General features: G+C 39.3%; 1 protein-coding gene across 5 annotated transcripts in view; it reads right to left on the reverse strand.

Moving 5' to 3' along the window:
* The window catches only part of AKT3 (AKT serine/threonine kinase 3), a 160,807-nt gene that overhangs the window by 13,996 nt on the left and 123,138 nt on the right, over positions 1-23,673 (reverse strand). For all 5 annotated transcript variants that reach the window (XM_061991071.1, XM_061991067.1, XM_061991068.1 and 2 more), the window contains 2 exons: positions 6,594-6,808; positions 4,252-4,339 (listed from right to left, as the gene is read on the reverse strand). In XM_061991071.1, the coding sequence (XP_061847055.1) occupies positions 4,252-4,339; positions 6,594-6,808 (303 nt within the window). The remainder of the gene's footprint in view (positions 1-4,251; positions 4,340-6,593; positions 6,809-23,673) is intronic.

Genomic DNA, 23,673 nt, shown 5'->3' on the forward strand with positions numbered 1-23,673 from the left:
AGTAAGCATTGATGTAGGGACTGATTGCTCCCAGTACTCAGCCCAGGAGTAGGCAGGCTGCTGTCCAGCCAGCAGCCCCAGCACAGCCAGGAGCTAGAAGCCCCTGTTAGGAGACTGCATGCAGTGGTCGTAGGCAGGGGGAGAAGGAAGAGGGGGGGTTCAGTGGCAGAAGGACACAACACAAACCTGTAGGAAGGCAGACTTCAGTGGTGGTTTTGCCCATGGACAAACTCTGTTTTCCAAGTGATATGTAATGCTGATACAATGGACAGAGAGACACCACAACCTCCAGGACTACAGCAAAAACTTAAATTTAAGAATCAGACACCCTTACATATATTTTCCTCCCTATACACTAAAGCAGCTGGGGGAAAGGGTGGGAAACAAGCACTAAGTCTTGTCATATACAGTATTATGGGAAACATAATGAAAACATCAGATTGTTTAGCAGTTTTAAGATCTTTTTACAGATCACAAAAGCAAGTAAATAAGGGTCATTTGTACAGGCTTTGTTGCACTGTAGATAATCGTACAAAACCAACATGACTGAAATAGCAATGGGCTAAAAAATAGATGCTGGTATTTTCTTATTTCTCTCCTGCCTTTTCCCTTAACATCAGACACACAAAGGGATTAAATATATATTTAAGATTATAGTTATACTGCAGATTTTGCCAGGCCTGAACCCAGGGCTTCAATCATGAAATTTCATTAAAATCGTGGGATTTCATTATGTGCTGTTGTTGTCTTAAGTAAAGCAAAGGTAGTCTCAGCTGAAGGGTAAGGAATGAGCTCTTGCAGCTGTCAGACTTCATGCTGGGAGTTGATGCCTCCACTCACTGCTTTTGCCTGCAAAGTTAGACAATAATGGCTTTACACATTATTGCCACTTGCCCCTACTCCTTTCCCAGTACTAACACATAAGTTTGTTAGCACTCCCTAATTTGATCAGGATCGATTGCAGGTATTATAAAAAAAAATCAGAAGGAGAAACATGCATCTCATCCCACACTCCCATACAGTTTCTTTTGTCATTCATCTATATTACACGCAGGAGGAAACCCAGGCTTCGCTGACAGGTCTGGATCTCCTTTGCTATGAGGCTACCTGAGTGCTTCAAGCTGCAAGTCTGAAGACATGCCCAAATTCCTACCTTTAAATTAATGCCCATGTGTTTTTTGTTCGGTGGAAGACCCTAGACAGAACATCTGACAACTTAAAAATATTTCACAACTCAAAAATATGCTAAAACAATTCTTAAATGAGTAACAGAGACATTTCAAAAAGCTCTCTCATTCTAGCTAAAAATAAAAAAAATATTTTAGACGGATATGGGCTTTTGAAGTCTTCAGAGTTTGCCAAACTATTCAATTTCTCATACTCAGGCAGAGAGATAAAAACTCATCAGGGCTGAGATGATCACAGGAAGAACCTGGCATAAGCTGCTCTCTTTCATATGCCCTCATGGTTTTTCTGCCAAAAATAAACACATCCTATCACAAATGCTAACTACTATACATTTTTCATTTAAAGGCAACGACCTTCTCTGCTCCAGTGTGTCATACAACATTTATTATCATTGTGTAGTACCAAATTAGTTTAACTAGTTTGCAGAATCAGAGAGCTAATAATTCCATTTGACCATTTGGATCCATCTGACCTGATAGAGCTACTGTTTGTTGCATGAAATACTCTAAGTTTACAGACACATAGTTCTGTCTCTAATCAATAACAGTAAAGTCATAACGCAGTAAGCACAGAGATGCACAGGAGCATAGTGTGCACATGCACAAAACTATTCCCCAGCAACTACTTGGAATACACGTGATTTTTTGTTTTCCATTACTCTGAATGTGAACTTCAGTTCTTTCATTGCTAACAGAAACACACTCCTGAAATGGAGCCAGAAAATTACAGTTTCATGGTGCATAAACCTCAGGCAAGAATACTGTGAAATATTTTTACTATGCAAATAATTATACCAGCTATCAATTTCATCAAGTGACCCTACTGCTGAAGACTATACTGCTACTAATAAACAGTAACAGAAGCAAGCGTAGAATAAATCTATTTGAAAATCAAATTTGTTTGATGCACATTCCTCCTCAGTTATTTTAGAACATCAAAACCTCAAAAATATTCACATAACCATTCTAATAAAGACATTCAGTGAAAGTTCATTAACCTTGTTATTACATTTCAAGTTTATATTTCAGAGTATAGCCTTAACTCTGCATACTTCACAACTGATAAGACAAGGAACGACTGGGATATTTTAACCAACTAGACAAATGGCTTTGTAATAGGAACAAAACTACTTTTTAATTAAACATAAAACAGACTGTCAGAAGTAATTTCCATGAGTTATTTTTCCAAAAGAACATATTGTGCACCAATACTTCACAAAAGCAATTCCCATCATCCTTGAAGTTAACTGTTCAACTGAGGAAATTCGATCGACTTTTTACTAGCAAATTTAGTTTCTCAAAGCAACACTGGACAGACTAAACAATGAATGACTTACAGTTCCTTCAGTTACAATACTCTGTATCCACTGCCACGAGCATAAAAGCAAAATATTTGCATATATATATGTATATATTTGTATAATTATATTATTTATTATAAAATACCTGCAAAATACTTCCTTTCACTTTAATAGCTCAGAATAAGATCTTCACTGTCAGATATTTGCCATGTTGATTTGGAAAGACTCAAAATGCAACCTGATTGAGGTGAACCTGCTTTAGCAGAGGGGTTGGACTAGGTGATCTCTAGAGGTCCCTTTCCAAGCTCTGCCATTCTCTAATTCAGTGATACATGCTTTAAAACTACAAGTAACTGTGTTTTCTTAACTAAATATGAAGTTGAACACAGTTTAGAATTGATAGTTCTATTTCTAACGTGAAATAATTAAGAAATCTTTCTCAACAGAGCAAGAGTAATGTAACAGCTTTTTCTTTCTCACCCACTTCGAGCACATTGCAGTCCAATCAATTTTAGTGGGGTTTTTTTTAAACTCCATAAAGGTCTTCGACTTGTATTTTTAGATTTTATCCTCAAAGTGCTTCTCTACAATGTCCTTACGTAATCAACCAGTGGTTGAGCTCATAAAGTAGTCTGATGAACATACTTGCTCTGTTATTTTAGAGTTTCTTGAAACCTCATGATACTGCCAGGAAAAAAAATCACACTTGTATCAAGTAATTTCAGAGTACTATATGTCTACTACCATATACAGGCTCTTTCAATTTTGGTATTTGTCAGAGAAGTACCATACCAACAGCCATACATGTTAAAAATTCCAGTTCAGCAACAACTGAAAAAACAGTTTGTATCATTGACATTGTAGCATAAACATACTCTGCTCATTCATATGTCTTCCATTTTCTTTTTATTTTAACAAATAAAAAAAAAGGAGAAAAATCTATCTTTTAAAATTATGCAGCTCAACTGGTAGATTAACAATGTAAAACAGTTGGGGAGGGAAAAAAAGACTTTATCAAAATAGAAGGGGTTTATAGCAACAAGTAAATTCTTATACAAGTACTGAGATAAAATCAGCTCCTGTATATAAAACAACATAAGTAAAACTGAGTTTCGGTGCTAAGACAAATTCATTTTTTAAAATCATCCACAAAATGCTGATCATTAAAGGAACAGGACTGGGTTTAGAGAAAATTGTTCCAACTGAATTACCAGTACTTCCTTTCTCTACTGTTCACTGAGCTGCTTTGGCTCAGTCTTCTAATGCTATTTTAATTTTCTTAAATATTTCTTTAAAAATAAGTTTGAAAATATTCTACTTAAACACAAACAATCAGAAAGCAGATGTTTGCTATGAGTCCCTTCCAATCACTTGATTTTCCTATTTCCATAAAAGAATTTTTCAATAAAAGGCAGAAATAATAAGACAAATCAGGATAAACTTCCATGACATTTTCTCATATTATCTTTTCTCTTGAAGGTCCAGGAAGAAAAAAGGAATGGAAAAAATTTGGACATTTACTTAATAAAAGAAAAATCTTTGCTGAGTTTAGGTTGTTTGCAAAATTTCTTTTTGGTCCACTGACAAATTAGTACTGAAAACAAGAAGATTAAGTACACCTAGTTCAGAATAATTATTCATTTGTATTAGCACAAAAAGTTGCAAAGAAAAACATGACTCACTTCAGAGAGTAGCAGTCCTATGATTGCCAGTTGAAATCACTTTGCAGAAGTCAGATTATTCACTGTCATATATAGACATACCTTTTTATCGTATACATCCTGCCAGTTTACTCCAGCAAAGAAACTATGACGCATGATTTCTTTTGCATCATCTGGGCCTCCACCAAGTCTAAGGAAAGTGGGAAAAAAAATCATATTCAGTAAATGTAACTGCTAAAGAGAGATTAAGTTATTGTAATGGGTGGAAAACTGACCGTTTGGTTTATACTATCTGGGAACAATTCTCACCCACTAAAAGTGTAATTCTCACCTGTTTAATATGAATTCAGGTGATCTCAAGAGAGAATGTGATAGTTGAAGCATGCATTCCCTGGTCTATTCTATTTGATTATTCCAACTACAGTCTTCATGATGTGCTTTGTATAACAACTCACTCAATTGAAACATATACTTAAGTTTAGTTTTCTTGAAAGATCAACTAATATTCTAGCACTACTAAAAACCAAAACCAACTCAGCAATGCCAACATAAAATTTTGCCAAGAGGTTGCCAGGCACTGAATCAGTTATGACTCATACATCATTTTTATACAGTGTTCACTGCTGTTGCATCTGGGTGCTGTAACAATTAACCAATTACCATAAAATAGTCTCAATCTGAGTCAATTAGTATAAATTAATAAATTGTAGGCCTGCTGAGAAGGTTATTTGAAGGCCACTGTAAATAACCACACTACTCACTGTGGCCTATAGCTTGCCAAAGCCAGATTCTGTCTGGTAAATAATCTCAGGAAGTGAATTCCACCTACTTTGGGTGAACTTGCCCAAGCTGATTTGAACTCATGGAAGCAGTCACTGCTGCCAAGAGAGGAAGGTCTCACCCCTGCTCATGCCTCTCTCTTCTCTCACTTGCAATCTACAACATCCTTCCCAGTGATGATTGTGAGCTGAGTCAGCTCACTAACTGGAAGAAAACTAACTCTGCAACCTGAAAACGAGAAAGAACTGGTCGTTTTTTGTCATTTGCATGTCATTTGACTCAACAAGTTCAGTGAGCTCCCTTAAGCTGACGCTGTTGGTGGAGAAAGTACCACATATCCAGCGAAGGGAACCTCTGTCCCTTTCAACAGCACATAGACTTTCAGGACTGCTCATCTCTCATCTAATTTCTTGCTGAGACTGGCTATTTCACTGGTCTGACAGAAAGAAGTTGCAAGAGAAAAAAAAAGCTGAACATAACTGAACAAGCAGTCCAAACGTTAAATATCAAGAAGAAGAGTTACACAAGCAGCCTCTGTTTCATTAAAATGAACTGCTAAAGATAAAAAGACATAATTTAACGGCAAGCTTTTAAGTAATATGAATTGCACTCTAAAGAGCTTACTGCAACAATCAAGAAAAAAAACAATCTGTATTGGTAATACCCTGCTCCCAAATTACAGATATATACTGGACCACTACCTCGGTCTCAGAGTAACTGGGGGTAAAGTTCTGCTTTCCAAACTGTGTTCCTCTTTGGTTTTCAACTACTCACTGTAAAATTCTCCATATCTCTGCAAAGCATCCCAGTTAGCCTGCAGTCTTCAGACTTCTCTCAGTGTCTTCCTATACAGAGAAAAGCTGAGCTACAGTTGACCTCTGTGCTCTCACCTTATTTAGCATTAGCTAGCACCAGAACTTGAATATAAATATGCCTGTAAATGTAAGTCTGTAATAAACACTACTGTCTGCAAAGATTAATTACAAGGATATCTTTTCAGTTCTAAAGGTTAATAGATTTGATGGGTCAGACTGTTCAGTGGTTAAAATGCAATAGGAGTTGTCACAAAAACTAAATTTTACTTTACTCTCCATGTATTTGGCTAGTTGATCACAGTTTGCTTCTACTGCATGAAGTCAAACAGGCCTTGCTGGGCAGCAGCAGAAAGGCTGACCACTTGTGTTATCCTGGCTATTGCACTTGGCTGTGTACAGGCAAATCCCTCAGAGAGAGATAGCAACCAGTGCTGCCCCAAGTACCAGCGAGCAATGTCCACTGGTGAAAACTTCTTGAGACTAAACTGAGGATGAAGGAGGGCTAGAGAAAACAGACAAGCAGAAGAATGCCCATAGCCTTAAAATATTGCAAGAGATTTGCAAGAACAGAGAGACTGGGGAGAAGAGAGGACCTACTGACAAATCTCAATGATTGACAGAGATTTGTTTTACAACCACAGGGGACTGGACACTGCTGGACCAGTGCATGAGCCACTGGAAAATAGCTTTCCTTGTCAACAAGACCAGAGGGAAAAGCACACCACAAAACAGCACAGTCAGCAGCTTTGCGATACTTGTTCTCAAACCATTGTATTTAAATTTCACTCAGGAGATGAACTCTTTAACAAGTTACTAATTTGCATGGTCTACCCAAGTAATTTCACTTACCGCTTATTTGGGTCCTTTATCAGTAGGCCTGATAGTAGTGATTTTGCATCTGCGGACAGAGTTCGAGGGAATTTTATGTCCTCCATTAGTATCAGTTCAAATAGTTTCTCATGATCCTGGTTGTAGAACGGTAATCTTCCACACATCATTTCATACATGACAACTCCCAATCCCCACCAGTCCACTGCACGACCATAGTCATTATCTTCCAACACCTAAGACAGAAACCAAAACCAGCTATAAGATGAGCACGTGTTCAGACACCAACATTTCAATCTATTTGATGCACCTCTATATGAATGTGTTTCCAAGGCTTCATTTTCACAGTCTGCTACAAGGGCTTGCAGAAGCTGGTTTGATAAACACAGCTGCAGTACTAACCCACACCCTTGAGCTCAGTGAAACTCCAGGCATACTGGGGATCGCACTGCTAAATTCAAAAGACTTGAGAATGGTCTGCTCAAAATAATCATGACTGCTTTTCCCTCTTTCCTATGTCCTTTACCTTCCCATTTATAGTGTACACAGCTTTAGGAATAGACATTATCTATGGGCACTATTGACTTGGTTAGCATTCTTCTGGGAGAAGCAGTAAAGCATCTCCTTGCTTAGTAGCTTCCTCTCTCTGTACCCCACCTGTAAGAGTAAAGCCTCAAATTCAGAAACACCTTAATGTAACTAAGCAAGCTTAGCTTCTGTATTTAGTAATAGGTGCAAATCCACTGGAGAAAGTCAGTACCCCAAGCTAAGAGTCAGGAGTAAGGAACAAAATGTCCCCCCTACAATTCAAGAGAAGATGGTCAGTGACCTGCTGCTCCACATTGATGAGCACAGATCTATGGGGCCAGATGGGGTACATGCTAGAGTGCTGAAGGAATGGGCAGGGGTGCTCGCCAAGCCACTGTCCATCATTTATCCGCAGTCCTGGCTGACTGGGGAGATCCCATCTGTAACATCCAGATATAAGAAGGGATGGAAGGATGTCCTAGGAAATGACAGGCCTGTTAGTTTGACTTCAGTGCCCAGGAAGCTGATGGAGCAGGTCATCTTAAGTTCTATTATGCAGCACATGCGAGACAACCAGGTGATCAGGCCCAGTCGGCACGCGTTTATGAAGGGCAGGTCCTGTTTAACAAACCTGATCTCCTTCTATGATGGTGACCTGCTTGTTGGATGAAGGAAAGACTGTGGATGTTGTCTACCTTGACTTTAGTAAAGCATTTGACCCTGTTTCCTACAGTGTTCTCTTAGGGAAATTGGCTGCTCTTGGCTTGGATGGGCATACATTTTCCCAGGTGAAAAACTAGTTAGATGGTTGGGTTCAAAGAGTTCCGGTCAATGGAATTAAATCCAGTTAGCAGCCAGTCATGAGTGGTGTGCCCCAGGACTCAGTAATGGGGCCACTCCTGTTTAACATCTTTATTAATGATCTGGATGAGAGGATAGAGTGCTCGCCAAGTCACTGTCCATCATTTATCAGCAGTCCTGGCTGACTGGAGAGATCCCATCTGATTGGAAGTCAGACAGTGTAACACCCACATATAAGAAGGGATGGAAGGATGACCTGGAAAATGACAGGCCTGTCAGTTTGACTTCAGTGCTCGGGAAGCTGATGGAGTAGGTCATCCCAAGTTTTATTATGCAGCACATGCGAGACAATCAGGTGATCAGGCCCAGTCAGCACGCGTTTATGAAGGGCAGGTCCTGTTTAACAAACCTGATCTCCTTCTATGATGGTGACCTGCTTGTTGGATGAAGGAAAGGGTGTGGATGTTGTCCACTTTGACTTTGGTAAGGCATTTGACACTGTTTACACTGCATTCTCTTAGGGAAATTGGCTGACCTTGATGAGCATACACTTTCCTGGACAAAAAATTGGTGAGGTGGTCAGATCCAAACAGTCATGGTCAATAGAGTTAAATCCGGTTGGCTGGTGGTCACCAGTGGTGTCCCCTAGGGCTCAGTACTGGGGCCACTCCTGTTTAACATCTTTATTAATGATCTGGATGAGGGGATAGAGGGTACCCTTAGTAAGTTTGCAGATGACACCAAGCTGGGTGGAAGTGTCAATCTGCTTGAGGGTAGGGAAGCTTTACAGAGAGACCTAGATAGGCTGGATGGCTAGGCCAAAGCCAATGCCTTGAGTTTCAATAAGGCCAAGTGCTGGGTCCTGCACTCAGGCCACAACAACCCCCAGGCTTGGGGAGGAGTGGCTGGAAAGCTGTCAGGCAGAGAGACCTGGAAGTGTTGGTTGACAGCAGCTAAACATGAGCCAGCAGTGTGCCCAGGTGGCCAAGAAGGCCAATGGCATCCTTGTCTGTATCAGGAACAGTGTTGTCAGCAGGAGAAGGGAGGTGATCATTCCCCTGTTCTTGGCTTTGGTGAGGCCTCACCTCGAATACTGTGTCCAGTTTTGGGCTCCTCTGTACAAGAAGGACACTGAGGTGCTGGAGAGGATCCAGAGGCAGGCTACCAAGGTAAGAGTAAATCTCCTATGAGGAACGTCTGAGGGATCTGGGGCTGTTTAGCCTGGAGAAAATAAAGCTCAGGGGATACCTTATCACTCTTTACAACTACCTGAAAGGAAGTTGTAGCAAGGTAGAGGTTGGTCTGTTTTCTCTAGTAACAAGCAATAGAACAAAAGGAAATGACCTCAAGTTGCACCAGGGGAAGTTCAGGATGGATATCAGGAGGAACTTCTTTACTGAAAGGGTTGTGAGACACTGAACAGGCTGTCCAGGGAAGTGTTGGGGTCACCATCCCTGGAGGTGTTTAAGAGATGGGTGGATGTTGCACTTAAGGAAATGGTCTAGTGGTTGATACGGCTACAACAAAGGCTGGACTTGACCTTAAAGGTCTCTTCCAGCTGAAACAATTCTATGATTCTATAATCATTGCTTATATTAAAAGTCCTCAAAGTGTGTCTCCTGACAGCTTCATTGCATTCCATGAAATAGTCCAAACAGTTGAACTGGCTAATAAAAAGGAATATGACAACATTGATATGATAACTACGTTTACACAATCTTCAAAAGAGATGCAACAGAATAAAGAGTAAACCTGAAGGCACTACAACTGTATGTGCCAATTTACCAATATTTGCTGCAGAAAGATCTGTTAAAGATGCAGAAACCATAAAGCAAGAAATTATACTTAAATAAAAACCAGATCAAATAAAAAACAGATCAAATAAATGCAACTGAGTTGGGCTACAATTATAAATAATAAATAATTATTTATAAATAATTGTTTCTGTATCATTAAAAGGCAAATTCTGAAAGGCAGCACATATGACTGATTTAAAACAAAACAAAAACCAAAACAACAATAAACTAATCCACAGAAAGCAAAATAATTTTTACAAACATACAGACGTGGGCAACCACCACAAAGAGTTCACCCAGATGCAAACTGCAAGCAGACACACAGGAACAGTCATTTAGACACACAGTAGTGAAAAAATGGTGGTGTGCAGTAAAGCCTTTTCCCATGAGTATGTCATCTTGCAATTGTCTAAAAAGTGTAAGCTGCCTTACAACACCTTCCTCTGAAGTGAGGGCAGATGCAGTCCTCACCCATCTGGGGACATTAAGTGGCCATGAATACATCATAGGACAGATGTACTATCCAGGCTAGTCCTAATGTGGGGTGTTGGGCTCTCTTTTTTCTTCCCCAGTAACTCCAGCTCTGCTCGGAGGTATCTGGTACATGGTATTTGCAGAGACAAAATGTAATCTGACCTGGTGTGGTAATTTTGACAACCCCACAGTAATTAATACATTCCATATTCCTGGTTTTCTTTGTCTTTAAGGATTAGTAATAGGAACAAGATGAGAAGAAGTGTATTACAAATCCCTCTTGTGTATATAAGATTAAAAAAATCATAAATATTAACACATTAACACATACTATTTACAACTGTGCCAAAACACATAGACTCGTTACATCACTGGTATTTCCAAATACAGGGTGAAATTTTGGAAAGTGTAAAATTCAACAAATTCTCTGAATAAGTACATATGACAAAACTAACTAAAACAACTCCTGCATTTTAAAATTAATTAAATGTTTTAGGAGTTTTGAGCATATTGCAAGCTATTTGCTGAAAAATTGTATACGAAATCAACAGCACTTGTCTTTAAATCACTCTCTCCTCTGCCACAGAATAAAAATGTATTTTTCTACTCGCTCATGGTTAGTATTTCCCCTATCCATATGGTTAGCTACTCTTTTCTTTTGAAGCTAGTAAAATATATAAAATTGCAAAGCAGTGGTATAGTTCTTTTTACAACTAAAGTTAAGGTGTGTTTTTTGCATCTGTGATTTAAAAAAGAAGGCAATGAGAAGACAAAACGTCATTCTCTGAACAAGGCAAATCACACAGTCAATAGCTAAAGCAAACTGTATCTGGGGCTTTACCTAATTTATGCAGGACTTCACCTAATAATAATAAAAAGTATGAGCAACCTTTTGCTGCATTCCCACAACAGCAACAAAACAGTGGTACAAAGAAAGAGCCAAATGTGATTTTTAACCTCTTTTTACATAAAATCATAAAAAATCATAAAAGCTGGATTAACTGCCTCTCGAACCCGCATATCACCAGCCGGGTTCTCATCCCCAGCTGGCAAAACTGGCAACTCTTTATTTTTGCTTAAATACCTGGTTTACAGCCAGCCAGACAAGCAAGAGTATCAGAAGGGTTTCATTTAGGCAAAAAGCAAACAGCCGGAAAACAATGTAAATAAACCAAAATGTGTCTCAGCTTATTTTAATATAAATGTATTAAAATTGTGCACAATGCATTCATAGTAAATACACACAATTATTTTCTTTAAGTTATTTCTGCTCCTCATGGGGTTAAGAAACTGCAGGATCTGCAGGCTGTGACTAATCAATGGAGGCGCTGGAGTCCAGCAGCTCCCGCAACCAAATCCATGCAATTAAGGCAGCGATGAGAACATGTCTATACACACTGCCCTAGCATTACCGAATCCTTTCCAAACAATTCTTGGATTTGAGGGATTTGGTTTTAATTACACTGAACATAGGTCAAGAAAGCTTCAGCTCGGTGCTAAATGAACAAGACACACAGCTGCAGAATTTGTACTTACGAACAATTCAATCTTTTGCCTGTTGTGAGGTGGATACTTGTTTTTAGAAATGCCTCGTTTGGCTGTGAGGACTGATACTGCTGTTCCCTCAGTATTTGTGGAGTATCCTTATGTATGTGGAGTATCAGTCTAAGCACCTGATCACACAGACACAGAGGAAAGCTTCATCTCATGGATTTTGCACACTACCCTTAAAAGCTGCCTCCACCATCTCCAGCTAATTCTTGTCTCTCCCTATAAGGAACCACAAATCTGTCTTTAAGCAAATACTCTGTCCTGACAATCCAATCCCTTCAAGGTCACAGCAGGAAAAGCAGCAGGCCCACCAAAGCCACTGTAAAGGGCACAAGCTCAACTGCTCTGGCATCTGTTGTAAAGTAATACATTAATATTTTCTAGGGGTATCATGCAGAAGGATCACATGGAACTCATATGCTACAGAAAGAGCAGCTACACTGAGCACGTATTCTAGTAAGGTGCATTTTCACAAAGTAAAGATGAAGTTATATACTTTCTTCCACAAACTTCATTTGAATAGTCAGATCATTCAGATACATGAGTCTCCTTCCTTCATCTACTTCACACTCATAAGGTGTCAAAATCCCAAGTCACCTCATCAAGATTCAGGTAAGATTTTAGATGAGAACTCCAGCATGATGCAACTTTAGTGCATGGATAATATTTATTGTCACTAATCCCTATTTTACATCTTACATCATCAACATACCCAAGTGACTTGCCAGTGTTGAGTAAAGAAAGAGGTGAGCTGACTGTAGTTCTATCTGGATGGTGCCACAGACAATGGGAAACAAACCTCAAAAAATTACCATCATTTTAATTACCTGAGGGAATCTTACTCCATTTTTTTTAGGGCTCTAGTTCAACAACCGATTCTTTCAGAGGCAGTGCCAGCCTAACTCACACTCTTGTTTCTGTTTGCTCACCACAGCTTCCCTTACTTTGCTGAAATCATGCAACACACTACCTCAGAGAGACTAGTACTAAGAAAACAAGGACCAAAAAGTTTCACCCTGAGTGATTTTTCACCTGAGTCAAGTTTTCTGACCTAAGTCACTCAGTTGCCACATGAACAGTTGTAGCAGCAGAAGTGAGAACCCCAGGGCAGGCAGCATTGGATATGGCATTACTGCAGGAAGAAATGCTCATCAAACCCCACCCCAAAGTTACACTACAGAAGTGACACTGGCTCTGCCAGTTATTCCTGCACACAGACAGCTGCAACAGCCATGCTTGCTTAATGGGAAAATTAAGCGTCTGACTCTCTCTTCTCAATCTGTATTTCTCTAAAGCACTCCAGAAGTACAACAGGGTTCCAAAGTGAGCATGAACTCATTGCTACACTGAAACCACTGCAGCTTTAACAGGTGTTGATGTCCCTCCAAAATTTACACCTACACCTGCAGTACAAGGACACAGCCTGGGCTTGTTTACATGGATGCATTTAAAAAAGCTGCAGAGGTTGCTACTGAAGTTTGTGTTTTTTACAGTCAGACAAATATGCAAGAGGTTTCTTACAAGCAAGAAACCCTAGCCAGGAATCTGCTTCCAGGCACATGAAGGTACTTCAGAGCTTTGATGGATGTTTTAGAGGTATTGGACAACATTACAGTTTCTGCTTAGCCAAAGCTGTTTACTTACCCTAAAACTGTTGTTTTTATTGTGATTAAAAGGTGACTCAACTATTTTTTACATTTACTGAGTAGAAATAGTGAACCGTAACATGGTAAAACAATTCTCCAGTGATTCCACTCTCTGCACACTTGGAGGTTTCTGAAAAGTATTACAGGCTGACAAGTAACTTAAGATCAGAAAAGAAAAATAATTTTATATTTGCATCTATGGACAAAAAACTCCAATCTTTTGATACTATTCCCTGTTGCTGAAAAGTCCAGTGTCTTGAACTAAAAAATATTAAAATCATTCATACCACTGGTATCTTTTACTATCTTTCTTTGGTAGCTAGAGCGGAAAGTTTTTTGGGAAACATCAGCTTGAGACCCGCCTGCAAACTCTTATTTACAAGGCTTTAGGGCAGAGACTCTCAGCCAAAGAGAAGTTGATACAAACATACGCAATGCTTTTACAAGACTGAAAATTTTTAGGAGTTTAGCCAGATATATAATAGGTAAAGTCCATAACCATCTTAAGACAATCATGTATCTCCCCCTGCCTTCAGTGAAACTGATACTTCACTAATCACAGAACAATGGACAAGGTGTGACCACCTCGAACACTAACAGAGCTGAACATAGGAAATCCCTTAACTCTGTTTTTACTGCCTATTCTTGAAACAAAACATCCCTGATGAGCAGTCTCTGGAAGATTTTTTTGTTACACAGCAGAAATTCACACAACCAAGGTCTCACAGACCTCTATATGGTCGTTAGTTGCTGTAGCTTTTGGACTCCTCAGCAAAGACAGACAAATTTAGCAATAACCTTGAGTACTGAAAACTTCATACAAGTCATTGTCAGTCTTCTACAAAGGTTTCTCAACACTGAGTTTTATCCTGAAAAGAACAGTATCAAAACATTGGTTTCATAATTTGTGCTAGACAACCAAGGCAACTTATTGGAAAAGTAATGACATTTCTGACGTATTTATGGTTTCTTTTAACATACTAGATATAGACTTTCTGATAGGATGTTACAAATAGCTTGTTGTTCAATCAATAATGTTTACAGAACAGATGGGAAAACATTTAAACATCTAAACAAACTGTCTGCACACCTATGTTGTGAAAGAAAACTGAGAACTTGGATACACCAATGTACTGTTAATTTAAGGGGAAAAACTGTTTTCAATTAACCTTACAGTTCAGGTGGAGTGTATGTTCCTCAAGCATTCCTGTTAACCTTTCACACATTTTTACTGCTACAGTTGTTGGTCTGCTAACAAATATTCACCCACGTAGTATTCAACAAAAGTTAAAAAGTATATTTGCTAGAACTTTCTATCAATTACAATAACAACTACGACAATGAGAAAGTTTATAATCTAACACTAGAGAATACGGGTAATACACATTTCTTACAGTAACAGACTTTAATCCAAATTTATGAAAATCCTTCCTGCTGAAAAGTATGTCAAGTATTACACAAATTTAGTTACTATAACTGTATGTTGGTGTGAACAGTATAAGTATTGCTGCACCAATAGTAAAAAAACCACTGGAAATAATATTCATTGCTTTTATTAATGAGAGCTGAAAAGACAAAATATCAAGGTTATAGATAACTTGGCAAATGGACACCTAAGAATTTAGTCAAGTAAGGAGGTTTTCCGTTACCGCTCTAATATTTGTAAGTAGTTTTTCTCTATTTTGTGTCTGGCTGTTTTACTTCTGGTCGTTGTTCAGACTATTTTCCTAATACATTTTTATACTAGAGATTTCTCCTCCATCTTACCTAGCTTTTTGTTGTGTAACCTTAAAAAAACACAGCAAAGTAATTGTTTTTTTTCATTTGCTGGCACACATTGTGCTGGATCAAAAATGGTACATTCTGGTATAAATATGAATTAAGTAAAGCCTCAGAGTAAAGAGCATGTGATACTAATTAATGTTTAACCTCCTATAAAGGAGTCTGACTTCAGTAGAATTTAAACTCTGATTTTAAAAACCTATTGCACATTGAAAAAACACTCTAACAAAGGACCCTAAGAAGTAAATGGCAACCACAGCCAAAAAGAACCTCTACCTACACACTCCCCCAAAACAAAACCAAACAAAAAACCCCCAAGAAAATAACCACATCCCAAAATCAAACCCAAAACCCTCTACAGAAGGTGGCAAGTAAAAGCAAATTATTTTAGTCTACAGAAAGATAGCACTTGTCTCTACCAACTCTACCACTGGAAGAAAAACAGTAGACTTGTTAATATCTGTATTAATTATCATTGCACTAGCAGTAGTTTCCATAACACACACCACCATAAGATTCAAGATGCATAAGAAGTAATAAACAATGACAATACTGTGATATTTCTTTCTGGTTACTCATTCTTCCTGAAATGATTTTGAATTTTTACTGATGCGAAACAGCATTTGTTCAGCCTTTGTTTATGCTTCATTACTCTCAGAAAAACTAAAGGCTTTTGCTGAGATGGAAATAATGTTTGCATCGATTAAATGAAAACTAATAAAAAAAAAGTTTCAAGCATGTCATTGAGACAGTCTTTCTAAGAATTGTCATACTTCTTTGCTTTACAAAAAATGCGGTTTTTATTAGAAAATTGCTCTCTGCTTTTAAGCTCTGGTTTGAATACAACAATTTATTTATGGGCAGTGTGGAGCTAATTTGTTTTCTAGTCTTTTATTTGGTTTACTATTTCTGCATATTTGTTACATCTTTCCCCTTGAGAAGTCTGATACTGCATGTGGACAATTAGTTTTTGTGTCTGGTGAGATTAACTAGATTGCATGAAAATTCAAATTCTTGTTATCTAGCTTCAGGAGAAAGTCTAACGCTTGTGCTGATTTATTTGTTGTTGCAGCAACTCTTCTGTATGTGTAACTGAGCAATGTTTTCATACCCCTGTCTAAATGTTCCCTGTCTTTTGGATCTTGATACTGGTTATTGCTAATAAATGATATTCTGCTTTGGATACTCTGCCTTGTCCACATTCTATCATGTTCATCTCAGGGCTCTGCTGACAATGCCAAGCTGACAAAAAAGCCCCAATTCACAAGGACCATAAGACGATACAATATGGTACTCTAAAATATCATAAAAAAACAGAAAAAAAGACACATGGTACTTTCATGAGGTGCTAGCTTTTCAAGTTACAGCAACTTTCTGCCTTTCCATTTCCTTTCAACACGAAATAATAACGTGGTACTTGGAATTCTAGTGTGAAGGGAAAATTCTGTATCGTGAATCTCCCATAAACCAGAAGGGAAAATATTTTCAGGCATAGATGGTATTCCTTCTCACACCCCACACTGATCCTCACCCAGAAATAAAACATAGCCAAATACACGACAGATAGCTGTCAAAGAGCACATGCCAACACTAAACCACATTTCCACAGGTAAAATAAATTCTACTGTGCCTCTGCTAAGCATCAGATTATTCGTGAAGCATCTAGGTAAACAGGGAGTAAATAAAAAACTATCCTTTTCAAGCCAAAAGAAAATTAGTTAAACAAAGCACAACAACATAACTACAGCGTTTGGCTAGTGTGAGCAAACTAACTATACTTTCAGGAAAAGAGTACAAGTTAGCAGAAGTTGGGCCTATTAAACAAAAGTCAACCATCAAAAGCAAACCATGGTGCCTCACCAAGGAGCAGTAATGTCTCGTACTATAGATTAAGACAAATACATATTCAAATATAAAAAGAAAAATAATTACAGCATGAATGCTGGTAAAAGGCAATTAAATATTCATCAGATTTTATAGAATAAAATATACCTCATCATTAAATTTTTTTAAAGGAATCTTCTTTTTGTTTACGTAACTCAATAGATTTGGATGTTAAAACTCCATTACATTAACACGAATGAGTAAGTAAATCGTCAGTCCTCACAGTAGGGTAGGTCCTTGGAGTTTTTGTGAGTTGTCCACACAAAAAAGATGATATTTTTTTCTTGATTATCGCTTCTGTACTTCCTTAGTTTTACATTTACCTGGTTGAAAAAGAGGCAGTGCTACTTGTTACAGAATAGCTCTAGACATAGAGGTATCCCCATTTACATAACTTATTTACCATTGTAATAAAGAGGGTTAAATCTCTCTTGTGACATCAGAAGAAAACTATTATCACAACCTGTAGCACCACCAGCATGTGACATTAAAGAATGTCCCTTTTGACAGCATTCTTTGAGCATAGAACATGATTGATTTGAATGTATCACTTTAAAAGGAAGAAAAAAACCAGAACTCCCGCCTTTCCAAGTCTCTGGCTGATAAAAACTGAAGTTCTATCTTTGGACAAAACAACACTATATAACATACTTTCCTAAATATACAGTGAACACTTGGTTCCTTTTCTTGTCATAAAAAGTTTTTTTGGGGTGCATTTTAGGGGGCAGGGGGGGCACTCTATTTTGTTCATTCTAACTTGGCAATCAAAGAATTTTTATTTTACACTATTACAGAAGTGCATTTTTCTAGGTTTCCAAAACCACCTTATTCAACCTTCCCCATCTGTCACCATCTGCTTCTTTTTAGCATGTACTTTTTGTGTGATCACATAAGCATGTGAAAAATAACTAACATTCAGATGATTGTCTGCTGGTACATTTGAGGACTGGGCATAATAAAAGTGAACTGCCAAAACGTACTTAACACTTTTAATTTTGTTGGGTCTTGCATGTAGGCAACATTTGATTTTCAAACTGTTTTACAGTTGGAAAGTTGATCAGGTACTCTTAACTCAACAGTAAAACTGAGACTACATAATTAGCTCAGCAGTAAAAAGATTATATTCAAAGAGAGGAACAAAACTCAGAAATACAACCACACGAGTTCACACATCCATCTTGACTGAGTCTGTCTGCACAATGTTGCCTGAGGCACAGGATAAGATGCTACAAGCAGCTTACTTCTGGACAGTCACAGCCTGTATCTTCTCTCCATGCTACCACAGGACAAGGAATAAAGGATTCTCGTAATTACAAGGATGTATGAAATCTCATAGAAATGCTGGAGAAGCAAAGACACCAAGCCAAGGGCAGAAATAGACAGAAATGTGATGCAATTCCTTAACAATGTAGCAGATATTGCTACAGGTAAGGGCAAAGTAATTGGAAATTACCATCAAGGCACAAAAGCTGAACAGTGGAGGTAGCTATTGTTCTTCAGCACAGCAGTACTGCTTGGAAATGCACTCCTTAATATAGTTTTAATGTGAAAAGAACAAAATAGGTCTAAAGCTAGAAAAATAAACCCTCCCACCCTCCAAAAATACATTAACCTCACTCCAAGAGAATTTCATATATCGAATTATTTGTCATGTTAAAGCACCACTACAGGCCTCTGAGGACTTCAGTAAAACCACTATGAATAAGAATACCAATATATTTATAGTCACACAATTTGGTGGAGTGTCTCATTATGTTTTTTCTGATTAAAAAAAAAAAAAATAACATAAATGAAGAATGTAAACAGACGATAAATAACAATAGGAACTGCTCCTTCCCCTAAATAAACCCAAAAAGCCACTGACAATTGTCAGCTTTTTCTGCCTCTACCGGAACATTTAATAATCTGTACCTACCACAATATTCTTAAAAAAATTCAACTTCAACTCCTGTAAACATGGGAAAGATGTTTTTTCTTGCTATAATCACACCTACAGTACAGTGTGTCATGCTTCTCCTTGCTGAAGTTCAGCCACTGAAATTTGATGGCCAAGTTCTAGACTTTGGATCACCCTTACACCAAACCTTTCCACAAAGAGAAGCTGTGAGAAATTAAGTGAAAAGTGAGGAAAGAAGGCAGTTGCTTCTGGAGTGTTATCTTTTGTTTTTCTGAGGTAAAACTCAGGGAAATAATTAATTACACATGATCTCTCTCACTCACATTTCTAACAGAAAGATTTTTAAAAATCTCCAAATCTGGCCAAGCAAGCATTGGGTAACTGATTGGGTAACTGTTTCCTTCATCTCTACCGGTCTCATTTTAAAATAAGCTATAAACCAGGCAGATGCTCTCATGCCTATGGACAAATCTACTCTGGTCTTACTTATTGTCACATACCTTTTAAGTGTTAGTAATTGTATAAACTATATTGAAATGGCCTTGCAAATTTTTTTTTAAATAAAAGACTACTGTTCTACTTTTATGCTGTCAAAAACTTAACGAAGTCCCACAATTTTCCCTGTTAGTAGAATACACCTCAATATCCTTAATTGCCTGTGTCTATGAAGAGTCATTTGAATGGTCACCCATGAAGTCCCCATACAGAGTTGCGCATAGCCAAAATACCTTCTTTCCTGTTAATAAAAAGATTAAAAGCTTCACAAGGAATTTCTGGTTTTTAAACATGTATCTCCCGCTACACCAAAACTTAATACCCCAGTGATCGCCCTACTATAATTAAGACTGTGCACTTAGTCCTAAGAACTTGGACTGAAATGCAGAGTGCCAGAAACCGCAACCTCATACAAGAAATTACCCTTACAAATGTTCAGAGTGGTAAGAACTTTTATTTCTCTGTCAAACTAGCTTCATTTCCTGAATGTTCTAGTAAAGAAAGTCTGTAGAGGTCTGTATCTTTATTAACAGGTCTTTAATCATTGACAACAAATTGAAAACTGTCAAAATCCAAACTGCTTTTATATGTCTCACAGGTATATTTACAAGTACTTTCTCAGTTTTTCTCTTTCTTTATTAAGGAAGTTACATTGTCTGGAAAAGCCACATGGTCCTGTCCTACCTTTGCCACTGCAAAACTGCAAATGAAACATCTTGTGGGTTACTTTCTGAAAAAATCAAGAATATATCTCTGTTCCCTAAATGGGATGGCAATGCATCTTTTTGTCATTGGATCTGTGTTTATTCTCTGACACCACAATGATCTCTAATGCAACAGCTTACTTTGAAGGACGACAATAAAAACAGACTCCTAAGAAACAGTCTCTTCTTCCTGAAAAACAACTAAGGAATGAGAAACTATGGGGAATACAGTATATTCTTACAGCAGAGGGATATATGAAATATTACCCCTTATACACATACATACAAAGTAATTGAGGCTTGCAGTAGTTCTACTGCAGATGATAAAGAACTTTCAGAATTTATCAGAGAATCAAACTGTTTTCAAAAGACTAAATAATTTCACAAGTAAAAAGTTATTTATTCATTCTTCAGTAACTGTAACCAAAATGTACTGTACTGTAAACATATATAAGCCCTACCCTCTTTTATGCTTGGCACATAACTGTAAGACGAGCACAGTCAATGCTTGTTTAGTTTCCTTTAAACTAAAATACTGGTGCTGTCATCCAAGCCACACTGTCTGAGCTTTCTGATGAGGATGTCATGGGAGACATCCCTTGCTCCCTCGTCATCTAGCCCTCGTAGAAGACTATCAGGTTGGTCAAACAGGATTTCCCCTTGGTGAAGCCATATTGACTCCCACTGATAACCATCTTATCCTTCATATGTTCAGTGATAACATTCAGGATGAGTTGTTCCATCACTTTTCCAGGGATGGAGGTGAGGCTGATGGATCTGTAGGTTCCTGGGTCCTCCTTCTTGACCTTTTTGAAGACTGGTGTGATGTTGGCCTTTCTCCAGTCCTCAGGCACCTCACCTGTCTTCCATGATTGTTCAAAAATGATGGAGAGAGGCTTAGCAATCACATCAGCCAGCTCCCTCAGCGCTCTCAGATGCATCCCATCAGGACCCATTGACTTATGATCCTTAAGCTTGGCCAACAAGTTTTTAACCTCTTCCTCATCCACCGAGGGCAAGTCCTCTGTTTCCAGACCATCTTACTATCTTGCTGAACTGGGCTTCCCAAGGGCCAGCCTTGGCTGTAAAGACCAAAGCAAAGAAAACATTCAGTAGTTCAGCCTTCTCTTCATCCTCGGTCACCAGGGCACCCTCTGTGTTTAGCAGTGGATCCACATTCCCCCTTATCTTCCTTTTGCTGCTGATGTACCTGAAAAACTCTTATTTTACTTTACTTTCCTTTGCTAGGTTTAATTCTAAATGGGCTTTAGCCTTCCTGGTTGCATCCCTGCATGCTCTGGCAAAGTTCCTATATTCTTCCTAAGAAATCAGTCCCTGTTTCCACCTCTCATAGACAGCTGCTTTCTCCCTTAGTTGTCCCAGCAGACTCTAGCTCATCCACGGAGGCCTCCTGTCTCCTTTTCCCGCTTTTCTACATATGGGGACACACTGATCCTGGGCTCGGAGGAAGTGGTGCTTGAAGATCAACCAGCTCGCTTGGGCACTTTTACCATCTAGGATCCTATCCCATGAGATCCTTCCAAGCAGGTCTTTGAAGAAGCCAAGGTCAGCTCGCCTGAAATCCAGCATCACAATCCTGCTTGGTGTCCTGCTTCTTCCATACGGGATCTTGAACTCCATCATCTCATGGTCACTGCAGCCAAAGTTGCCTCCAAGCTTCATATCCCCAACCAGACCCTCCTTATTTGTCAGCATAAGCTCCAGCAGCACACCCCTCCTTGTTGGTTCCTCAATCAACTGTGACAGGAAGTTGTCATCAACATTCTGTAAGAATCTCCTGGACTGTGCTTGGCTGTGTGGCTTTGTCAGCAAACATCAGGATGAAGTCCCCCATGAGGACCAGGGACTGTGATCGTGAGGCAGCTCTCAGCTGTTTGTAGAAGGCCTCATCTGCTTCCTCCTCCTGATCAGGTGGCCTGTAGCAAACTCCTGTAACAGCATCACCTGCCTTAACCTGCCCCTTAATTTTCACCCACAAACATTCAACCTGCCCCTCATCCCCACCCAGGCAGAGCTCAATGCACTCTAATTGCTCTCTCACATAGAGAGCAACTCCACCTCCTCACCTCTGGCCTGTCTTTACAGAATGATACATAGCCCTCCATGGCTGTGCTCCAGTCATGAGAGTTATCCCACCCTGTCTTATAAACTGCAATGAGTTAATAGCTCTGCATCCTCACCTACACCTCCAGTTTCTCCTGCTTATTCCCCAGGCTGTGTGTGTTGGTGTAGAGGCAATGCAGGGGATTACTCGAACACACAGGTTTCCCTGGATGGGTGCAAGAGGATCCTCCCTGATTTGATATTCCCTCAGGGTGGTCAGCCTTCTGCATCTCATCTTGGTGTGTGGCTGAGGGGCACTTATCATTGCATTTCCTGCTCTGCTCTGTTTCCCTGTTAGACAGGATAGGTTGTTCTTTGCCATTCCTCTCCTCACGTTTAAAGCCCTCTTGATTAAGTTGGCCAGCCTATTCCCAAACATTCCAGTGCCCTTGTAAGACACGTGTATTCCATCCTGCCCTATCAAATTACAATCCGCAAAGAAGGTTCCCTTGTCATAAAAACTGAAACGTTCCAGCCATTACCAGCCTCTTAACCAGGAGTTAACTTGTCCAATTTTTGCTGGTGGACATGACGGAAGAGAAAATAACATATGCCCCTCTACCCTTCACTTGCTCCCCCAGGGTTTCAAAATCCTTCTTGATTCTGGAAATCAGGCAGCATACTTCTCACTCCTCCTTATCTAGGTCTCTCAGTGGCTCTTAACAATGAGGCATTCACAACGAGCACTCCTCACCTCTTTTTATGGTGTCCATTGCCTGTTACTGGCGGAGCAGCTGGTGGTGGATTGTCTGCTGAGTTTTCCCCTTCTGGATCTTGCTTGTCTCTGTCTCCCATTGCTAATGCTTATTTGTAATTGGCATACTTATTTGTAATTGGCACACTGGAAGGAGGGTTATGAAGGGGAGCCCTGCTTTTTTTAATTTTTGTTACCAGGGTCCAAGGCAATTCTGTTTCACTGTAGGCTTGTACCTGGTTGTGGAACCATCTGTCAATCTCCACCTCTGCTCCTCTAATACTACGTAGTCTACTAATGGTTTTCCTGCAGATCTTTCACCTGATGCTGCAGCTCTTAAACTTGAGGGCACCTACGACACGTACTTACCTCAGCAGCCTAAACATCCAACACTCCTGCAAGCCACCTGCACTGAAGCATCCTTGCAGACCAGCTCTGTCTAGGTGGATGCACTAGTCTTCGCCAGGGTATTCTCCACTTGAGCCCTGGCTTTAGCCCTCAGGCGGGTGCCCATCTTGTTAGCCGAGGCAGGAGCACTTCTCTAACCTGTGGCTCCCTGTGTGGGCCATAGGATTGTTCCCTGTATAGGCCGTGGGATTGTGCCCTGTATGGGCCCTGGTATTGTTCCCTGCCCATCTTCCCTGCTTGCCCTGCCTGCACCAACTGCCGTGCCAAGCCCTGTTTGCCAGTCCTGTTTGCCACGCTCCTGGTCGCTTGTGCTCCCT

Source organism: Colius striatus, chromosome 2, assembly GCF_028858725.1.
Source record: "Colius striatus isolate bColStr4 chromosome 2, bColStr4.1.hap1, whole genome shotgun sequence".
NCBI classification, from domain to species: Eukaryota; Metazoa; Chordata; class Aves; order Coliiformes; family Coliidae; genus Colius; species Colius striatus.